General features: G+C 61.8%; 1 protein-coding gene and 1 long non-coding RNA gene across 2 annotated transcripts in view; one reads left to right on the top strand and one right to left on the bottom strand.

Moving 5' to 3' along the window:
• Window positions 1-7,986: 7,986 nt before the first annotated feature.
• The window catches only part of PEBP4 (phosphatidylethanolamine binding protein 4), a 65,193-nt gene continuing 52,967 nt past the window's right edge, over window positions 7,987-20,212 (bottom strand). The window contains exons 5-7 of the mRNA XM_025142908.3: window positions 13,795-13,840; window positions 13,010-13,126; window positions 7,987-8,363 (exon numbers count right to left, since the gene is read on the bottom strand). Coding sequence (XP_024998676.2) covers window positions 8,272-8,363; window positions 13,010-13,126; window positions 13,795-13,840 — 255 coding nt within the window. The 3' untranslated portion in view covers window positions 7,987-8,271. The remainder of the gene's footprint in view (window positions 8,364-13,009; window positions 13,127-13,794; window positions 13,841-20,212) is intronic.
• On the top strand, window positions 14,783-15,932 carry LOC121107409. Its single transcript, XR_005841492.1, has 2 exons — window positions 14,783-14,992; window positions 15,736-15,932. It is a non-coding gene; the product is annotated as an uncharacterized LOC121107409 (long non-coding RNA).

The following is a 20,212-nucleotide window of genomic DNA, read 5'->3' as shown; positions in this document are numbered from 1 at the left end:
AGGACCCCCCCCTCTCCTGCAGACCCCCTTTCCAGGCCCAGTCCTCGCAGAGCCCCCACCCCAATGCGGACCCCCACCCATTGTAGGACCCCCTACAACTGCACGGCCCCCCAAATCATCCGCACAGCCCCCAAACACCCGCATCGCCCCCCGCCCTTTGCAGCCCCCCCACCCTTCGCAGCCCCCCACCCTTTGCAGCCCCCCATCACCTTTAGAACCCCCAATATTCCTCTCACCCCCCAACCTCTGCAGACCCCCCCCCTTTTCGCGCACCCCCCAACCCCCGCACCACCCCCGACATCGGTAGACCCCCCCCAACCTCTGCGCAGCCCCCCGCACCCCCCCCCAACCCTTTACATCCCCCACCCCTCTTTGCAGGTCACCCCTTCACCCCTTTCTCTCCCCACCCCCTCCGCCCCCCCCCCCCCCCTCCCACGGCCCGGCACAGCGCGGGGGGAGCGCAGCGACGGTGGCTGCGGGGGGGGGCGCGGGGCGGAGGGGAAGCGCCATACAAGGGCCGGATCCGGCCCCGCCCCCACTGCCTTCTTTGGGCCGTCGGTTCCGGCTCCCCCCCCCTCCGGCACGGAGCGGCGCTGGGAGGGGCGGAGCGGGATCCCCCCCCCCCCCCCCTTCCTTTGCCCCCCCCCCCTACACCCCGGGAACGGAGCGCGGAGCAGCGCTGCAGCCCCGCGGGGTGGGCGGGGGGCGCCTCTATGGGATGGGGGGGGGGTATCTCTATGGGGGTGGGGGGGGCACCCCTATGGAGTGGGGGGGGGCACACCCGTGGGGTGGGGTGGGCCCACACGGAGGGCTATTCCTCCCCCCCCCCCCCCCCCCGCTCCCACGCTCGGAGCCAAACGTCCCCGCAGGGTCCCCCTCCCCCCCCCACGTGGGTGCTCCATTCTCCCTCCATAGATATCCCCTTCTCCCCCCACTATAGGGCCCATCCCCCCCCCCATACATTCCCATTTCACCCCCAGATGTACCCATCTGCCCCCCTCCCACCAAAGGGGATCCGATTCCCCCCCATGGGTGCCCGGATTTCCCCACCCCTCCTCTCCCATACGTTCCCATTTCCCCTCTGCTCCCCCCCTGTGCTCCCATCCCCCCCACTGAGTTCCCATCCCCCCCCCAGGTGTGTTTCCTCCCCCCCCCCTATTTACCCCACACTTTGTATGGGGGGAGCACTGCTCTGCTTTGCTGGCAGCCCCCGTGGGGCGCTCCATCGCCCCATAACTGCAGCACACCCAGCCCCACACTTGGCTGCACCCTATGGGGCACTGACCCACACGGGACCCACAGAGCGCGGGTGGTTTGGGATCCCCCCCACAGCGTTGGGCAGCCTCACTAAGGGTGACCCCAAACCCTCGCAGTGGGGTTGGAGGGCATCTCAAAGGCTGAGCCCATCCCATGGGACAACCCCATCCCATGGGATCGACCCCATCCATTAGCACAACCCCATCCCATGGGGTCAAACCAATCCCATGGGGTCATCCCCATCCATTAGCACAACCCCATCCCATGGGGTCAAACCCATCACATGGGATCAACCCCATCCATTAGGACAACCCCGTTCCACGGGGTCAACCCCATCCAACAGAACAACCCAATTCCATGGGATCAACCCATCCCATGGGATCGACCCCATCCATTAGGACAACCCCATCCCATGGGATCGACCCCATCCATTAGGACAACCCCATTCCACAGGGTCAACCCCATCCAACGGGGCAACCCCATCCCATGGGATCAACCCCATCCCATGGGATCGACCCCATCCATTAGGACAACCCCGTTCCACGGGGTCAACCCCATCCAACGGGACAACCCCATCCCATGGGACAACCCCACCCTGCACCTCCGTTTGGGGTGGTCGACCACTGGTGGCCCTACACTATGGGGCTGTGTTGACTATGGGACATCCCTGAGCTATGGGGTGGCTGTCCCTTCCCCCAGCACTTCCCCGGCGCTCTCAGCCCAGGTTCTCCATGGGGTTTTGAACCACCGCTGTGGTTGGATGGGGCCGTTGCTCCTGGTTTGATCATCCCACACAAAGTCCGTTCCTATCGGGGCGGATTGGGATCGCCGATAACCACCGCTGCCACCGTGTGGATCCCATCTCCCACATGGGAGATATCCCATATTTGCTATCGCCAAATATTGGATATCACCGATATCCCATAAACCGATGGCAGAGCCGCCATTGGGGTAATGGGACGAGCGCCCCGGGGCGGCCAACGCAGCCAGAAACCCAAATGTGGGGCTGTCCCTGTGGGGCTGGCACAGAAATGCCACCACGCTGGCAGTGCCCGCTGTCACCTGATGGGTGATCTTCGGTCCCGTGACCCCGTGATTCATGGGGGTGGCCCTCCTGAGATCTCCGGGGCATTGAAAAGGGGAACTGTTCATTCGTGGTCACCTCATTAATGGCGGCACCCAACTCATACCCAACTTGGGGTCCTATTAGAATCTCACCCCAAATCACACCCAACCTGAGGGGTCCCATTGGAATCCCACCCCAAATCACACCCAACCTGAGGGGTCCCATTGGAATCCCACCCCAAATCACACCCAACCTGAGGGGTCCCATTGGAATCCCACCCCAAATCACACCCAACCTGAGGGGTTCCATTGGAATCCCACCCCAAATCACACCCAACCTGAGGGGTCCCATTGGAATCCCACCCCAAATCACACCCCAACTGACGGGTCCCATTGTAATCCCACCCCAAATCACACCCAACCTGAGGGGTCCCATTGGAATCCCACCCCAAACTACACCCCACTTGGGGATCCCATTGGAATCCCACCTCAAATCGCACCCAACTTGGGGTTCCCATTGGAATCATCGTCCAAATCACACCCAATCTGGGGGACCCCAATTGGAATCATAACCCAATTCATACCCAACTTGGGGTCCTATTAGAATCTCACCCCAAATCACTTCCAACCTGAGGGGTCCCATTGGAATCCCACCCCAAATCACTCCCAACCTGAGGGGTCCCATTGGAATCCCACCCCAAATCACACCCAACCTGAGGGGTCCCATTGGAATCCCACCCCAAACTACACCCCAACCGAGGGGTCCCATTGGAATCCCACCCCAAATCACACCCCAACCGAGGGGTCCCATTGGAATCCCACCCCAAATCGCACCCTACTTGGGGATCCTATAGAAATCATACCCCAACTCACACCCCACTTGGGGATCCCATTGGAATCCCACCCCGAATCAGACCCAACCTGGGGGTCCCACCACAATGTGGGGGGCAGCAATTGAGGCCGAAGGGCACAATGGGGCGCCCACCCCCCCTCCATGGTGGGGGTCCCGGGAGCTGTCCGCGGTGCTGAACCCGCAGCCCTCGGGTTGGGGACACGGAGCGGTGCTGCCTCCGCTCCGGCACTATGGGGTCTGCCCGGACCCCAAGAGTGAGGCAGAAACCATCAGGCTCTCCTCCCCACAGCCCTTCGGATGTGCTGCAGATGTATATCTATAGGTCACAGAGTAGTAAACATTGTGGCTGATGGGGAAATGTCACCTACCCCGCTCCTACCCCCGGGCATGACTGTACCGGGGCCGCAACGCCCGCTCTTCTCACGGCGTGGAGAAGGGCAACAAATCACCGCAGATGGGTGGGCGTCGGGGGGGTGTTTGGCGAAGGGCTCATCAGATCGCTCGGGTTTTGTCTGTGAGCGCTGAGGTCTCACGGGCAGGATGAGGTGCTGCAGTTTGCAGAGCCCTCCCGGCCGTTGGAGACACAGAGCGCCCGCAGGGATGGATGGGCGCGGGGTGATTTCAGCCCTGCTGTCGCTTCTGGGGGAGGAGAGACTTTCCCTGCTGCTGTTGGGTGTGGGAAATCCTCTGCTGGGGCCAAACTCTGCCCCTGACCCACAGCACCTCGGGGCACGGCCGCGGCCCTCCCATTGCACGCTCACGTTGGTTTTCCTGCTCTGCCTCTGACAGCCACACGCCCCCCTCCTCCAGAAATGCTCGAAACACCCCGAGCTACACGTGGAAGTGGGGCCCACATCTCCCTCACTCCTCTCCTTGGGGCGTGGGGTGGTGGCTCTGGGACGGGGCTGCTCCCTTGGGATGCTCCGTTGGGCTCAGCGCCTCCCCACGTGCTGAGGTGTGGGGGAGGACGGAGGGATGGGGGGCGGGAGGGGTCTATGGGAGCCCTTCTGTGCCTCAGTTTCCCCATGGCGATGGGGAGCGGTCCCTTTGTGCAGCAGGGATCTCAGGGGGACCGATGGTCCAACGCACAGAGTGGGGCAGCCCCGACCTCTGGGCCACCCCCGGTTCCGACCCCGAAGGACTTTCCTGTTATTATCCGGGTTTCAGTATGGGAACAGAAAAACAGACCCGAGCAGTGGGTCTGCATTGCGGAGCAGCGCCCCTGGGAATGAGGGGCCGGGGCTGTGGGGCTGTGGGTCACACTTATGGGGCCGCAGAGCTCTGGTCCTGATGCTGTGGGGTGAGCAGAGAGCTTGGATTTGTGGCCGCAGCCCTCAGCACCCGCATCTCTCCAACCGAGATAGGAGCAATGGGTCCAGGCAACCCCACAGAGCTCCCCCAGGGACGCACGCCGTGTTCGGAGGCCCTAAATGTCACTCATTATCGCTAATTAATAAAAGCCTTGTGCTGAGACCACCCCGTGTGCTCCTCCCCCACAGAGTGGGGATGCGGCCCCATACACACTCTCCCCTATGGCTCCAGAAGCCCAACATTCCTACACAGCCCTGCCCCAATCCAGCTCTGTAGGGCTGAGCATCCCCACCACACAGCCCCACACGGGGGTCTGCGGGGTGGGGGGTTTCCATCAGCCCTCAATGCTGGTTGTCCCCACATCCCATCTTCCCCGTTGGCAAACGGGGCGCCCCCGTCCTGACCCACATCCCGGGGGGTGCGGCGAGCCGGGCTGCACGGAGCGCCCGAGGAGTGCCGGAGGGCCGCAGATGGGGCCATTATGTGGCGCGAGATAGCGCTAATTAATTTGCAGGTTGATATAGTTATGCACTGAGATCATCGTCAGCTGATCCCGCCGATCCCTTCTCGTGCAAGTGCCGGCGCCGGGGGAGCTCAGCTCTGCTCCCAGAGATCGGGGCTGCACCCGTCCTGTCCCTCTGCCCCATTGCATGGGTTGGGGGGCGCCCCATTGCTCCCCTGTACGCCCCATTGCTCCCCTGTACGCCCCATTGCTCCCCTGTACCCCCTGCCCTTCCTTACGTTGGCACTTCTGCAGTGTGGTCCCATCAGATGTGGGACGGAGAGGGGCTCCTTCCTGCCCTCCTGCGGGGGATGGGACCCCTCCCACCCCTCCCTCGGCCGGGGGGGATCATTAAGGCCAGAAGAGACCTCCGAGACCCCCAAGTCTGACCCCGACCCACCCCCAATGCGCCCACGTTTGCTCTGGGATGGGGCCGGCGGAGGTACGGGAGCCCCAGCGGTGCCCACATCCTCCATGGGTCGCAAAGGGGTCCTCGAGGGCCACATCCCCCCCCCCACCCACAGCCACGTGGGGTTCTATGGGGCCGCAGCTCTGCCTTCTCCCTTCGGCTCTGCAATGGGATCTCGCGGCCCCAGCGCCGCTTTCTCACCCCCCCATCAGAAGAGGAAAAAGAAAGAAGCCACGGCAGTGGAAAGTCGGGCTGACAAACACAAACAAAACTTCCTCTGGATGCTAAAAATGACACACAGAGACAGAGAGGGAGAGAGAGAAAAAAAAAGGCGCTATCGGTGACAATAACAGAGCGCAGCTATTTCGGGGCCGGGCTGTTCCATTGCAGCGCTGGGGTTGTGGCTGCCACTTCCCCAGGGATGTGACGTATTTCCTTTCCATCGCACACTGATTTAGAAGCAAAACTTTCTACATTTAGGCGGCGAGAGACTCAGCTTCTCTTTTCTGTCTCTTGCACCAATGGGGAGTGGATGGAAGGGGAGGCGAAGGGGGGCGGCCAACGCCGGGCGCCCGCGGGATGACTGTGCGTGGCTTCCTTTTTTCTCTTTCTTTCTTTCTAATTTACCCCAAAGCGAGCAAACAAATGGCCCTTCATATTTTCCACGCTGCAGAGGCCTCGTGGACGTCCCAGTGAGAGTTTGTGGTCACGGCGGGGCGGTGCCGCTGTGCCATGGCGTGCTGCGATGTCACCGTGGGCTGTGCTCACCCACGTCCTCATTGCTTCCACTTCCATCCACATCCCCGTCCTCATTCCTGCCCTCACTGCCTTCCATTCTCATCCCATCCCCATCCCTGTTCTCATCCCCCATCCCCATTCTCATCCCATCCCCATTCTCATCCCCCATCCCATCCCCATTCTCATCCCATCCCATCCCTATTCTCATCCCATCCCCGTTCTCATCCCCCATCCCCATCCTCATCCACCCCCATCTCACCCTTATCCCCATCCCCACTCCGTCCCCACCCTCATCCTATCCTTATCTCCACCCGATCTCATCCTGGTCCCATCCACATCCCATTCTCATTCCATCCCCATCCTCTTCCTCATCCTTATCCATCCCCATTCCCACCCCCATCCTTATCCCCATCCCATTCTCACTCTCATTCTATCTTAATCTCCACCCCATCCCTATTCCCATCTCATCTTCACCCTATCCCACCCTCACCCCCATCCCATCCCATCCTTATCCCCATCCCATCTCCATCCCTGCTCCATCCCCATCCCCACCCCAACTCAGCCCATTCCATCTCCATCCCATCTGCATGCATATGCCATCCTCATCCCCATCCAACCCCATCTTCACCTCATCCCCACCCTCATCCACCCCCATCCCACCCCCATCCCATCCCATCCCATCCCATCCCACCCCAATCCCATCCCATCCCATCCCATCCCATCCCAATTCCATCCCAATCCCATCCCACCCCACCCCCATCCCATCCCATCCCATCCCATCCCATCCCATCCCTATCCCCAACGACTTCCACCCCCACCCCACCCCACTATGGGGCTGCCCCCCTCAGGGCTCCCCACACCCCCCCATGCACCCACCCCAGACCCACGGTGTTCCCACCCCATTTCCATTTCCATGAAGGCCCAGAAGGATGGCGGCCATTTCCCATCGCATTTTCTCTCCCCCCTACAACGACAGTAACAGCTGTGGTGGAGCAATGAGCACCGTGCATCCCTCCCTGCACTGCTGCATGAGCAGCGTGCATCCCTCCCTGCAGCGCTGCATGGGATGCAATGAGCACCATGCATCTCTCCCTGCAGTGCTGCATGGGATGCAGTGAGCACTGTGCATCCCTCCTTGCAGTGCTGCATGAGCACCGTGCATCCCCACTCCCTGCAGCGCTGCATGGGATGCAATGAGCACCGTGCATCCCTCCCTGCAGTGCTGCATGGGATGCAATGAGCACCGTGCATCCCTCCCTGCACTGCTGCATGAGCACCGTGCATCCCCACTCCCTGCAGCGCTGCATGGGATGCAATGAGCACTGTGCATCCCTCCCTGCAGCGCTGCATGGGATGCAATGAGCACCATGCTTCCCTCCCTGCAGCACTGCACAGGATGCAATGAGCACCGTGCATCCCTCCCTGCAGTGCTGCATGGGATGCAATGAGCACCATGCATCCCTCCCTGCAGCGCTGCATGGGATGCAGCACGTGATTCAGCCCCGCTGGGTAAACAACCTCTTCCTGCTGCAGGGAAAGTCCCGGCCCCATCGGAGCCCTTTGGCTGTGAGGTGAAAGCTGCTCTCACTGCAGGGTCGATGCATTTGGGGTGGGTTTGGGGTGAGATGCAGCAATGGGAGCATGGCTGCGCCCTCCAACCCGTGCCAGGAGTGCTTCCCGGTGCCTCAGTTAAGCCACGCTCCCACGCTGGGTTTGCTCCAAGCTCTGCGCCATGGGGGCATGAAATCAGCGAGGGCAGCCTGCAAGGAGAAAACCCGACTCTCGGGATGAAAAGCCTAATTAAAGAGCTAATTACAGGGGAGGTCCGGCTGCGCGGCCGGCAGGCAGAGCTCTTCTGATTTACAGCTTTAATTTCGGTTTTGCTTTCCAAGAGAAGAGCGCGGATGGAGCCACGGCGGCTCCCACACTGCATCCCAGTGCCACCGCTCGGTGACATCGGGACCCGGCGGCCACAGCTCAGAGATGGATGCAAAGACCCCACGGGCATCCGTTGGTCGAGTTCAGCAAACGGCAAAGCTTCGAGGTGGGGCACCTCAAAGGGAACCCCGCGGCGGTGTTGCGCAGAGGGATTTGGGGTTTGGAGGAGGCCGGGAGCGCTGCGGGCTCTGCGCCCCTCTAATCCTCGTGGTGTTTGGTGAGGAACTGAGTCGAGGCCACGGGGGAGCCGAGCTGAAAGCGCTCCACGAAGCTCTCCAGCGACCAGGAGCCTGGGGGGAGAGAGCAGAGGGGTGAGCGGGGCTGCATCCTGCTGCTGTGTGCAAAGCGCCCGACCACATCCTGCAAACAGCTCTGCACTGCTGCGCAGAGGCCATGCGGTGCTGCACACTGCTCTGAGCAGCCCCCGGGGGGTGGCAGAGGATGGGGACCCCCCTCCGCCCCCACTGCTTCCTGCTGACCTTTGGGCAGAGCTGCGCACTGCTTCCTCTGAGCCTGAGCCTGGAAATCCCCAGCGTGGGCATCCAAGGGGGCACCCAAAGGAACACCAAAGAGGCATCCGAAAGGACACCCAGAGGGAAACCAAAGGGACATCCAAAGGGACGCTCAAAGGGACACCCAAGGGGACACCAAAGGGACACCCAAAGGGACACAAAAAGGACACCCAAAGGGACACGCAATGGGACACCCAATGGGACACCCAAAGGGACACTAAAGGGACACCAAAGGGACACTAAAGGGACACTAAAGGGACACCCAAAGGGACACCCAAAAGGATATCCAAAGGGACACCCAAAGGGACACACAATGGGACACCAAAGAGACACCCAATGGGACACCCAAAGGGACACACAATGGGACACCCAAAAGGATATCCAAAGGGACACCCAAAGGGACACACAATGGGACACCAAAGGCACACCAAAGGGACACACAATGAGACACCAAAGGGACACCAAAGGAGACACCCAAGGTGACACCAAAGAGGCACCCAAGGGACACCAAAGGGACAAACAATGGGACACACAATGGGACACCAAAGGCACACCAAAGGGACACACAATGGGACACCAAAGGGACACCCAAAGTGACACCCAAAAGGATATCCAAAGGGACACACAATGGGACACACAATGGGACACCAAAGGGACACCAAAGGGGACACCCAAAGGGACACCCAAAGGGACACCAAAGGGACACCCAAAGGGACACCAAAGGGACACCCAATGGGACACCCAATGGGACACCAAAGGGACACCAAAGGGGCCACCCAAAGAGACACCAAAGGGACACAGCTGTGGTGTCACAGTGCAGGAACAGCCCCACTGATGACCCGAAACCCTCCCTCCCATTTGCCCCCCACCTCCCGCCATGCTCTGTGCCCCCCACGGACGCGGATGGGGGGCTGCTGCTGTGCCCAGGATGGAGAAGAGCGCATCCAACCCCTAAAGATCTCCCTTAGAAAGGATGGAAAAAGGATGGGAACCTCTCACTTGGGGCTCTGAATCCCCCCACTCATCCCCCCGAGCACGGGCTTGGGGTCTCTCGGGGGGTCCCGGAGCCGATCCTGCAGTCCCCAAATCTGTGGGTGCCTTTCATCCGCGGGATGAAAGCCCCCAGAAAGCCCAAGCGGAGCGCATTGGGGGCCCCGCGGGACGGGGTGAGAACGAGACGCGGCTGCTCCCCCCTCCCTGGGGTGCCGGCAGCCCTAATTAGTGTTTATGGATCCTCCCGAGAGGCGCGGATGAAAGCGGCCGGGATGAGGCTGAGTTATTACAGGGCTGCACGCAGCGGCCCCGCTGTGCGGGGTGAGGGTTTTTCCTGACCTACTTTCCTACCTGCGCTCGTGCTGTTCTCACCTCTCCCCGTGGGTCCGTCCTGAAGGAAACCCCCCCACGGTGACCACGGATGCGTTGGGGGCTTCCCCAGGCGGCTCCCAGCCCTGCATCCCCCCCCCCCCCCCCCCTCCAAACCCAGCAAGGTGGGGGCAGCCCCAAACTGTGGGGCACCCCGACGCAGCGCAGCCACCCCTCGTGTGGGTACGGAGTGTCCACAAAAGGCACCTCTGTGCCGATGGGTCCCGATAGCCCCATGCATGAGTCAGTGGGGTTGGGAGAGGAGGTTGTGGGGTCACCGTTCCCCCCCCAGCCCGAACAATGAGGCGTTTCATCCGCGCTTTGGTCCACTTTCAAACTCGTTTCCTGCAGGATTATATCATCACTGGAGGAGGAGGAGGAGCGCTCACAGGGGAAACTGAGGCACGGGGAGCGGGCACGGCTCTGCCAACCCCTCCAGACCCACAGCCGGACGGTTGGAGGGATGTATGGGCTTCTGTCCCCCCCCCCACCGTACCCCTCTGCCCTGCGCCGGACCCCCACCCCGCAGCGCCTCGGGGCCGTCATTAATCAGCCCCATCAGCTCAGCTCTGCTGAGATTAATGATGTCCCAAAGGAGGTGGGCGTGCGGCCGCCGCCCGCTTTTATCCCCATTAACCAAAGCCCGGAGACTTCGGCCGGGGCCGCACAGCTCCCCATCGTCATCCTCACGGCAGCCTTCCTCGCTTCCCGGCCCCGAAGCCGAGCCCGGCATCACCCCGCCGCGCTCAGCTCCTGCTTTCCTCGCCCTCTCCCTCTCCCTTCCAGCACCGGTCCGACCCGAATTTCAGGCTGGGCGGATCGAGGTCGGTTCGTGACTCATTCCCCGATGTGAATCCGGACCCGTAAGGGGAGGAAGGCGGCACAGTGCGCCCAGCTGTGCCCCAACCCCAAACCGTGCCGCCTTCGTTAAGGTGACGCCTGCGGGCAAAAGAAGGGTCTCCATCCCCCTTGGGGTGCGCGGGGGGTCTCCGTGCAAAGCGCTGCGGGTGGCCGAAGGGAGTGGGGGGAGAAAACGGGGAAAAGCGCCCCAAATCAGCTCTGAGGCCGCAGTCCGGGTGGGTTTTCCTTCCCCCGGCCGGCCGGGATGCTGAATTCCCCAACGGGACGAGGGGGATTTCCGACGGTCGGGCGGCGCTGCGGACGGAGAGCTGCGCGTTCTGCCGCTCCGTCGGGCGGCTCCGCCGTTCTGCAGCCCGCAGAACTGTTATCTCCCATCCGCTCGGGGCGCAGAGGCGGCCGTCACCCCGCGGGGCCGCAGCTGAGCGCTGCTGGGGACGGAACGGCCGCTGGGCCGGGGGGGGGGGGCGGGGGAGTGGGGGGGGGACGGGACGGGACGGAGCCGCCGCAAAAAGCGGCGTTCGGTGGGAGCGGACTCTAAAAGGGGGAAAGTGAGGAGGGAGGGGGGACTGAGCCGCTTTGGGGTCGCAGCGCCGGGTGGTTGCGGGGCTCCGTCAGTAGGGAGGGGTGGGGGCGCCCGGAGGGATCTGTTGGTGAAGGGGGGGGGGGGAGATCTATTCCTCCCCCCCCCCCCCCCCAAGCAACGAAACCGTTTTGTTTCAGAGCATCCCTGGAAAAACCGCTCCCAAAGGGGCGGTGCGGGGACGCCGCCGCACCTCCGGCTCTACCCGCAGCCCCCACCCCCCACCGGCACCGAAACGCCCCTCCGCACTGCGCCAACACCCTCAGCCCGCGGTGGGTCACAGCCCCTCAACCCCCCTTCGAGCCCCGGCGGAGCGGAGAAGCACCGACGGACCGCCCCCCCCCCATCCCCCCCTTTCCCACCCGCCCACCCTGCGCTGCTCCCCCGTCTCTCTCCGCGTCCCGACGCTCCGAGCGCGGCTCGGGGAGGTCAGCCCAGGGCGCAGTGCCCTCTTCTGGAAGCTGCGGCCCCACCGCTCCGCCCGCAACGATGGGTCCCACCGCCCCCCACAGCCCCACACCGCCCCCCACACACTGCGCTCACGTCGGGTTGGTGGGGAGGAAGGGCTGGTGGGGGTGATGCTCTCCCGGGGGGGGTTCTCCTTTAACACTGAGTGGATTCGAGCTTAAAGCGACGGAGGACAGACGGACAGCACCAGGCTGGCCAGGATGGGGTTGGGGTTGGGGTTGGGGTTGGGGTTGGGGTTAGGGTTAGGGTTAGGGTTAAGGTTAGGGGTGATGCTGGGCTGACAGTGGGTGATGCCGGCGCTGATGGAGGGATCGGTGCTGCAAACGGAGCAACGAGAGGGGATTCATTTGGGGGTGGGATCCCAGCCCACGAGAGGCCAAGAGGATGGGGGAGTCCAGGATCAGACCTTCCCCTCCTCATTTCTGCGGGGTGAGCAGCGACTCATCCAACACAGCGCCCACCCCATTGCATCCACCCGATAAAACCCTACAGCCCCTCCTGGGACGGCTCTTTTAGGACCCCCCTCCCTACCCGCTGGGACACCCCCAATGACACAGCAGCCAGAAGGTTCAATCCAACCCTCGGCCATTAAGACTCAGAGCTAATGAGCCGGGAAGGCAAACTGGGGGTGCAGAACAACCCGCAGAGAGCCGTGCATGGCGGCTTTACCCCCGCGTGCCCACCCCCACGTATGGGGGGGCCATGTGGGGGGGGCCGTGTGGGGGGGCCGTGTGGGGGGGCCGTGTGGGGGGGCCATGTGGGGGGGCCATGTGAGGGGGCTGTGTCGCTGCTCCGGCTGGGAGTTGTGTCAGGGCCCTTTGAGCAATCCCTTTGTCACATCTCCATCTCTGATCCCTATCAGAGTGACGAAACTCCCACCGTCGGTCGGTCGGTCGGTCGGTTGGGGACGCGCGGGTGAAGCCTGAGCCCAATTTCACAGCCTCTGAGCCGCCGCCCCTTATCCCCATCCCACCCTTTGGTGACCCCCAACCCCAATGCGTGGACATCCCACCCCGGCACCCCGAGCTCATCCCGCCGCACCAAACCACGTCATCCCTGCGTGGCCATTCCCACTCTGCAGTCTCGGGACGGACGGACGGACGGACGGATGCAGCACCCCAAGCGATGCCCCCGGGGGACGGCTGCTCCTCACCCGCAGAGATGCGCTCCTCAGGGCCCAACCTGATGCGTCCGCCCTCGGGTTGCTCATACAGGCGCAGCTGATAGCGGTGGTACCCACTGCGGGGCGGCGGTGTGGGGCGGGCGTACTCTGTGGGTGCAAAGGGAGATGGGGGGGGGGGGGGTGAGCGTCGCCCCCTGCCCCGCTCACGGCCCCGTTGGGAGGGTTGGGGCGGATGCTCGCGGCTTTGGGGTTGTTTCCTCCCTTCGCACGCAGGGGAGCCCCCACCGCACCGCCCCGCAGCGCTGCACCTCTGCCCACATGTGGCCGTGTGCCGCCAGCCACGCCGCTGTGTTCTGCATGGGTGGCACACAGGGATGTGATAGAGGCCAACCGGGGGCTCCCCCATCCCCACACCCCCCCCCCCACCCCGCTGCCCCCCCCCCAGGGACACACGGACACGTCCCTCTGGGCTGTAAGCTGCACGGCCGCCTCTCGGCCTGACGTGAACCCAAACTCTTTCTTCGTGCCACATCACAGAGGCGGTTGGGATTCACCCTCTTTTATCTCCGGTTTTTCTTTCTGACTGTTTTATCCCTCCCCCCCCCCCTCCCCCTCTCCCCCCCCTCCCGAACCCCCCCCCTCCCCTTTCCTTACACCGGTTTGGACCTCTTCCAGGAACCACCTTTACCTCCAGAAACAGAACAACACCAAAGCAGCGCCTCAGCCAACCACAGCCCATGCGCTGTGTCCGTGGGGCACCACCGCACCCCACAGCCCCCCCCCAGCGCCCCCCCAGCCCCGGGGTTGGCACTCACCCGTCAGCACGCGCCCTCTGAGCTCCCCCATCCTCAGCTCTGCGCCCTGAAACGACACAGAGAGGAGGTGAGGAGCTGCTGAGCCCACGGTGGGACAGAGCCACCCCGACTTCAACCCCAATGCACTTTTTCTTCTTTTTTTTTGGGGGGGGGGAGATGCTATTTTGAGCATTTTCCTTGCAAAATCCACCAGCAAACCAACCTCTCCTATGTGACACCCCTCAACATCCGGGCAGGGGGTGATGCCCTGTGCTGTGTTATGGGGTTATGGGGACATCGCTGCACTCTGACCCTGTAGATCCCCACCCCCACCCCAACCATCCCCCCCCCGACCCCCACTTCCCACCACCTCTCCCAGCGCCCATAAATCCTCCCCTGACTGCACCCGTTATTCCAGTCCTGCCCACACAGGTGCTGCTGCCAGCGCTGCTCCGTCCCGACCTGCCCTGGGAGTTATCACCCCCCCCCCCCCAAAAAAAACACCAACCAACCCCAAACCGGAGGCACCGAATAACTGCGAGCAGAAGCGCACGTGGGGAGCATGGAGGGCGTTTGGGGATCAAAGCTTCGCCCTGCAGTGGGATGGAAGGGAATGCTGTGCTCTGAGTCACCGTGCCGGGCGGTGTATGGCACGGCGCGGTTCACCGGGGTGCCAAAGGTCCCCATATCCCGGAGCCAGAACCAAAGGGGTCCCATCAGTGGGGGGACGTGGGGCAGCTCGGGGTGCCCGGGCTCTATGGGGGTTGGAGGAGAGGCTGCCAGGGGTCTGCAGGGGGTTCTATGGCTGCTGTCTGTGCTCAGGTGTGTGGCACGGCCCGTCCAGGTGTGTGATACGGCCCATCCAGATGTGTGACACGGACCATCCAGGTGTGTGATACGGCCCATCCAGATGTGTGATATGGCCCATCCAGGTATGTGATATGGCCCATCCAGGTGAGGGCCCATCCAGATGTGTGACACGGACCATCCAGGTGTGTGATATGGCCCATCCAGATGTGTGATATGGCCCATCCAGGTGAGGACCCATCCAGGTGTGTGATATGGCCCATCCAGGTGTGATATGGCCCATCCAGATGTGTGACACGGCCCGCCCAGATGTGCACCCAGGCACGTGGTCCCACTCCACCCCGACGTGCACGGGCACGTGTGTTCCTGCTGCACGCAGGCATGCACCAATCCACGTCCCCGCTGCATCCAGGTGTGCAACCACTCGTGTGCCCCCACTCCGTCCAGATGCGCATCGACACTTCTGCTCCCACCCCCCCATCTGTGCACCCCCATCCCTCCCAGCTGTGCCGGGGTTGCACCCACCCCTCTGCCCTCCCCCCCCCCAGAGCTCTCCGCACCCCAACACCGCCCCGACCTCTCCCGTCCCATTGCCCCCTGTGAAGGCAGAGGGATCTCCGGGCCGGGCCGTGCTGCTCCGTGCAGCACCCAGCTGCTATTCCTGGCTTTGCCGTGGGCTCCTGGGGAGCGGCCGCGCTCCTCCCTGCTCCCCCACCTGCTCACACTGCGGGTTCTGCTCACCCCGAGACGCGGCGCGTTCCCTTTCGCCCCGGGGATGGGAGAGTCAAAGGATAAAGCTCATTTTAAGAGGAGAGAACAGGAAGAGGGCGGGAGGGGGAGCAGGGACTGGCACTGAGAGAGCTGCCTTTCTTTTTAATAGGTGGTAAACAGCTCTTGCGAAGGGAAGGGAGCAAAGCTGGGGAGGGTTGGGGGGGGGGGAAGGATTGCCCTGAGCCATAGGAGGGGATTGTGGGGTCGGTGCGAAGCGTCCTCACCTCATCTCCCCACCACCAGCCCGGCTAATGGATGCTGCTGAGCTGCCGCATTTATTAATGCCCTTTTACGAGAGCATTAACAGTCCCTAATGACACCATTTGTGCCTTTTCCCTCTCTCTTCCCCCCGCCGTTTCCATCCTCCATCCACGGCCGTCTCAGGCAGCGCTGCAGAGCCCGACGTGCACCGACCGCCCTCCCGTGCAGCCCCACAAACCTCCGTGCCCCCATTCCCTCACCCCAAACAGCAGAGCAAATCATTTCCCCCCTTCCCAACCCAACGCCACGGCAGTGCCCGGAGCCCCCCCCCCAACCCCATGGCGTCCACGTCCACAAATAAATTAAGGCGGCGGTGGTGAGTCGCGTTTTGTTCCCCTCTTGGTCCTACATCTTCATCTATACGCACACACACGGTCCCTCTTCTTCTGCCCCTCTGGACGGTCCCATGGAGAGGAGGGGGAAGGGCAGGGTGCTGAGCGCAGCGGTTCGGAACGGGATGGGAAGTGGGTGTGGGAATCAGCGCAGCAGCTGGAGGGGATCCAGGACAAATAGACGGCGGATGGGACCGCGGCCGTGCTGAGGAGGGGGGCTGTGGTGCCGCCCCGGGGACCCCCTGGGGACATCTGAGCCCCTGCAAACAGAGGGGGCTCAAACACCGCGCTGCTTTCTGCTGCGGGTCTGTTGGATCACAGCCCTGCGTGGAAATGAGCCCGTCTGGAGGGTTTCCCCGTGGAAAAGAACACAAACAGAATGGGATTGCTCTCACCCCAACCCCCGGTCTTGTCCAGACCTGAGATGTTGATGGAGAGTATGGAGGAGTGCAATAGAAACCCCATTGCTCTCTCCATCCCATTACTCTCTCCATCCCATTACTCTCTCCATCCCATTGCTCCTGCATGGAGAAGTCCTTCAGGGAGGGGGATGGAGTGCAGATATCCCCCAGATCCCAGACCCCAATGGTTCCCAGCTCAGCTCAAGCACCAAAAACGACTGCTTTTACCCCACTGCTGTGCCGTGGCATCACTTCTCAATGGGACCACCATCACTTCTCAATGGGACCACCATCACTTCTCAATGGGACCACTGCCATTTCTCGATGGAACCTCCATCATTCCTGAATGGGATGTCATTTTGCAATGGGACCACCATCCGTTCTCAATGGGACACCTCAGTGGGACACCATCATTTCTCAATAGGAAATCGCTTCTCAGTGGGGCACCATCATTTCCCAGTAGTACACCATCACACCTCAATGGGACCACCATCATTTCCCAGTAGTACACCATCACACCTCAATGGGACCACCATCATTTCCCAATGGTACACCATCACACCTCAATGGGACCACCATCACACCTCAATGGGACCACCATCATTTCCCAGTAGTACACCATCACACCTCAATGGGACCACCATCACACCTCAATGGGACCACCATCATTTCCCAGTAGTACACCATCACACCTCAATGGGACCACCATCACACCTCAATGGGACCACCATCATTTCCCAATGGTACACCATCACACCTCAATGGGACCACCATCACACCTCAATGGGACCACCATCACACCTCAATGGGACCACCATCATTTCCCAATGGTACACCATCACACCTCAATGGGACCACCATCACACCTCAATGGGACCACCATCATTTCCCAGTAGTACACCATCACACCTCAATGGGACCGCCATTATTTCTCGACGGGACATCACACCTCAATGGGACCACCATCACACCTCAATGGGACCACCACCATTCCTCAGTGGGACCACCAGAAAGATGCAGCCACACGAATATGGGTTGGCCGCCCACTCTCACCACAAAAACCAGCCGGGACTCATTGGACCCCCCCCAGGAATGTCCCCATGGGTCCCTGGTGGCTCGAGGGGTCCCAGTGCCCACCCAGCAGAGTCCCAGGGCTGGGACACAGCTCCAGTGAGCACCTCCTTGGGTTTATGGGGTCAGCATCCGAAGGATTTACCCCAGCTGCTTCCAGGACCATGAAGTAGCAACTGCTGCTCAGGGCAGCCCTCCTTTTTCCTTCTAGATTGCCTTAAACAGGGAAGGCCACCATAAAAATATATTAAGAAATAAATATCAGGCACGGGCTTAATTGAAACGAACGCTCGTCTGATACACCCGAATGCCCCGGGGAGGGACGGGCTGCAGGGTTATTCAGCAAGCAAAATCAACTCGGATCACGCCGGCGCTGGGCTCTATGCAAAGGATTTAATGTCGGAGTGGGGAGGAAGCATCACACTGCCCAGGAATGCTGACCATCGGGGTGTGGGACGGCCGCTCTGTAGGGTCGGGGAGTGGGCAAAGCGCTGCCGGACCCCCGGGATGGAGCGGTGGGGGGCAGAGCCACGCTCAGAGCGCTGAGCTTTCGGTGCAGGGAATGAACTCGAAGCGGCCGTGGAAGGGGCCGGGCAGTGGTTCTCAGGAGTGGAAAACTCATCCGCTCCGCGCCCGCGCGGCTTTCGGTCAGCTCTCCTTTCCAGCAGCACATTTCCGGAGCATTGTTGGAGAAACACCAAATTTCACCTAATTCAGGCACTTAAAGGACCGGAGCCCGATTCCGTGTGGGACCCACACCGACACCCTGCCCTGGGAATGGGGGGGATGAGGGGAGGACGCACCCGTGGGGACACGGAGGGTTTGGGGACAGGGGGATGTTTGCACAGCGCCGGCGCACGTGAGCGGTGCACGGCACGGAGCTCAGCTGTGGCCACGTGTGCCAGAACGCCGCCCGCGTGCCGTGCTCCATCCCCACGGCGCATCCGGGCTCTGGGGCCACACGGAACCCCATTCTGCTGCGGAGTTTTAGGGCGATGACCTCAACGGAGCTCTTTTTGAGGTGCAGGGATGCTGCACCCCGTGCCAACCCCGGGGTGTGGGGGGTGGGAATGGGGGGAATGCGGCCCCGCGTGCCCCAAAACCTCTCCTACACATTTTCCTTCTGTCTGATCCCCATCCCAGCACCTTCCTGGGCACGGGGGCGGATCAAAGCCCGCGCGTGCCAACACTGCTACTGCTCTGGGCCAAGTTGGCTATTTTGGAATCCCTAATCTGATGGGAGCAATGGGGAATGTGATGGAAGCAATGGGGAATGTGATGGAAGCAGTGGGGAATGTGATGGGAGAAATGGAATGGGAGCAATGGGGATTCAGATGGGAGCAGTGGGGAGTTGTATGGGTGCAATGGGGGTTCAGATGGGAGCAGTGGGGAGTTGTATGGGAGCAATTGGGGTCCAGATGGGAGCACTGGAGAACCAGATGGGAGAAATGGGGAATTGTATGGGAGCAGTGGGGATTCAGATGAGAGAAACTGAAAATCTGAATGGAGAAATGGGATGGGAGCAATGGGGAATTGAATGGTATCGGCGGGGAATCAGATGGGAATAATGAGGAATTGAACGGGAGCGAGGAGGAATCTGATGGGAGCAGTGGGGGATTGGATGGGAGCAAAGGGAAATAGGACAGAACCAGTGGGGAATTGGATGGGAGCAGTGGGGAATGGCGGATGGGAGCAATGGGAAATCAGATGGAATCTGTGGGGAACTGAAGGGGAGCAGTGGGGAACTGAACAGAATCAACGGGGAATCGGATGAGAACGACGAGGGAAGAGCACGGGGGTGGCGTTCTGCTTTTTCTCTCTGTTATCCTTTCTATTATTTCATCATTTTCTTGCTGGCCAAAACTCTCCCCTGCACATCTGGGGACGAGGAGCCGCCCGGCCCCCGCAGTGCATCCGGGTGCCTCGGGCTCAGCCTTGCGGCCGCTTCCTGACAACAACATTTGGCAGCGGGCGGAGGGAGAGTCCGGCCCGGCCCTGGGGATGCAGCGAATTTGGACAGGAAACGTCTCGAATTGGAGCGCTTCCCTCTGCTCGTTACGGTGCATTTTGCAAGGAGGGGGGGAGGGGGGGGGGATCCTTGGAGGAGGAGAGGGTCTGGGTGTCGCTCGGTGAGTTTCTGCCCTGGTTTGGGTGCTCAGGAAAAGCCACGCACGTCTTGTCCAACTTCTTGCTGCCGAGCATCCTCTGCTCCCCAGGGATGCGGGGTTCTGCAGCGCTGGGGCCGCCCCATCCCGAGGATGAGGGGTTAACAGCGCTGCGGTTACAGCTGCAGAGAGGCTGCCAAGCCGCCGTGCCACGGACTTCCCTTTCTTCCATAAAAGTCCACCGGATCCCGGCTCCCACGGGGCGCACGCGGGGCGCGGAAGGAGGGGGCCCGGCCGCCCCACCTGGGGCGCATGCGATGTTTGTGCAACGCCCCGCGCTCCTCCCCCATCCAAAAAACCACCTGAAAAACACCCATAGGTGGGGCCGGGGGATGCGGGGCGATGCCTTGGGGCGGCGTGTTGGATGGGCCTTGGGAAGGGATGCAGGGAGGGGAGGCGTTGGAGGTCACCCCGACCCCATAATCCTTATGTCGGGGCTGTGCAGCCCGACTCAGATCCTTGCTGCTGGCTCCGAGCTCACAGCTGTATCAGTTACAGCACAGACGAGATGTCATCACACCGAGGCTTGCATCAGAAGCCTCTTGCAATGCAAAAAGCCAAATTTTTACAGTAGAGGTGCGCACACACACACGGAGCAAGCGAGCCTGGGTAATTAACTTAATAGGTTTCT

This window comes from Gallus gallus, chromosome 22, assembly GCF_016699485.2.
Source record: "Gallus gallus isolate bGalGal1 chromosome 22, bGalGal1.mat.broiler.GRCg7b, whole genome shotgun sequence".
NCBI lineage: Eukaryota > Metazoa > Chordata > Aves > Galliformes > Phasianidae > Gallus > Gallus gallus.
The sequence above is the reverse complement of the archived record's forward strand: the minus strand, read 5'-3'. Positions and strand labels throughout refer to the sequence as shown.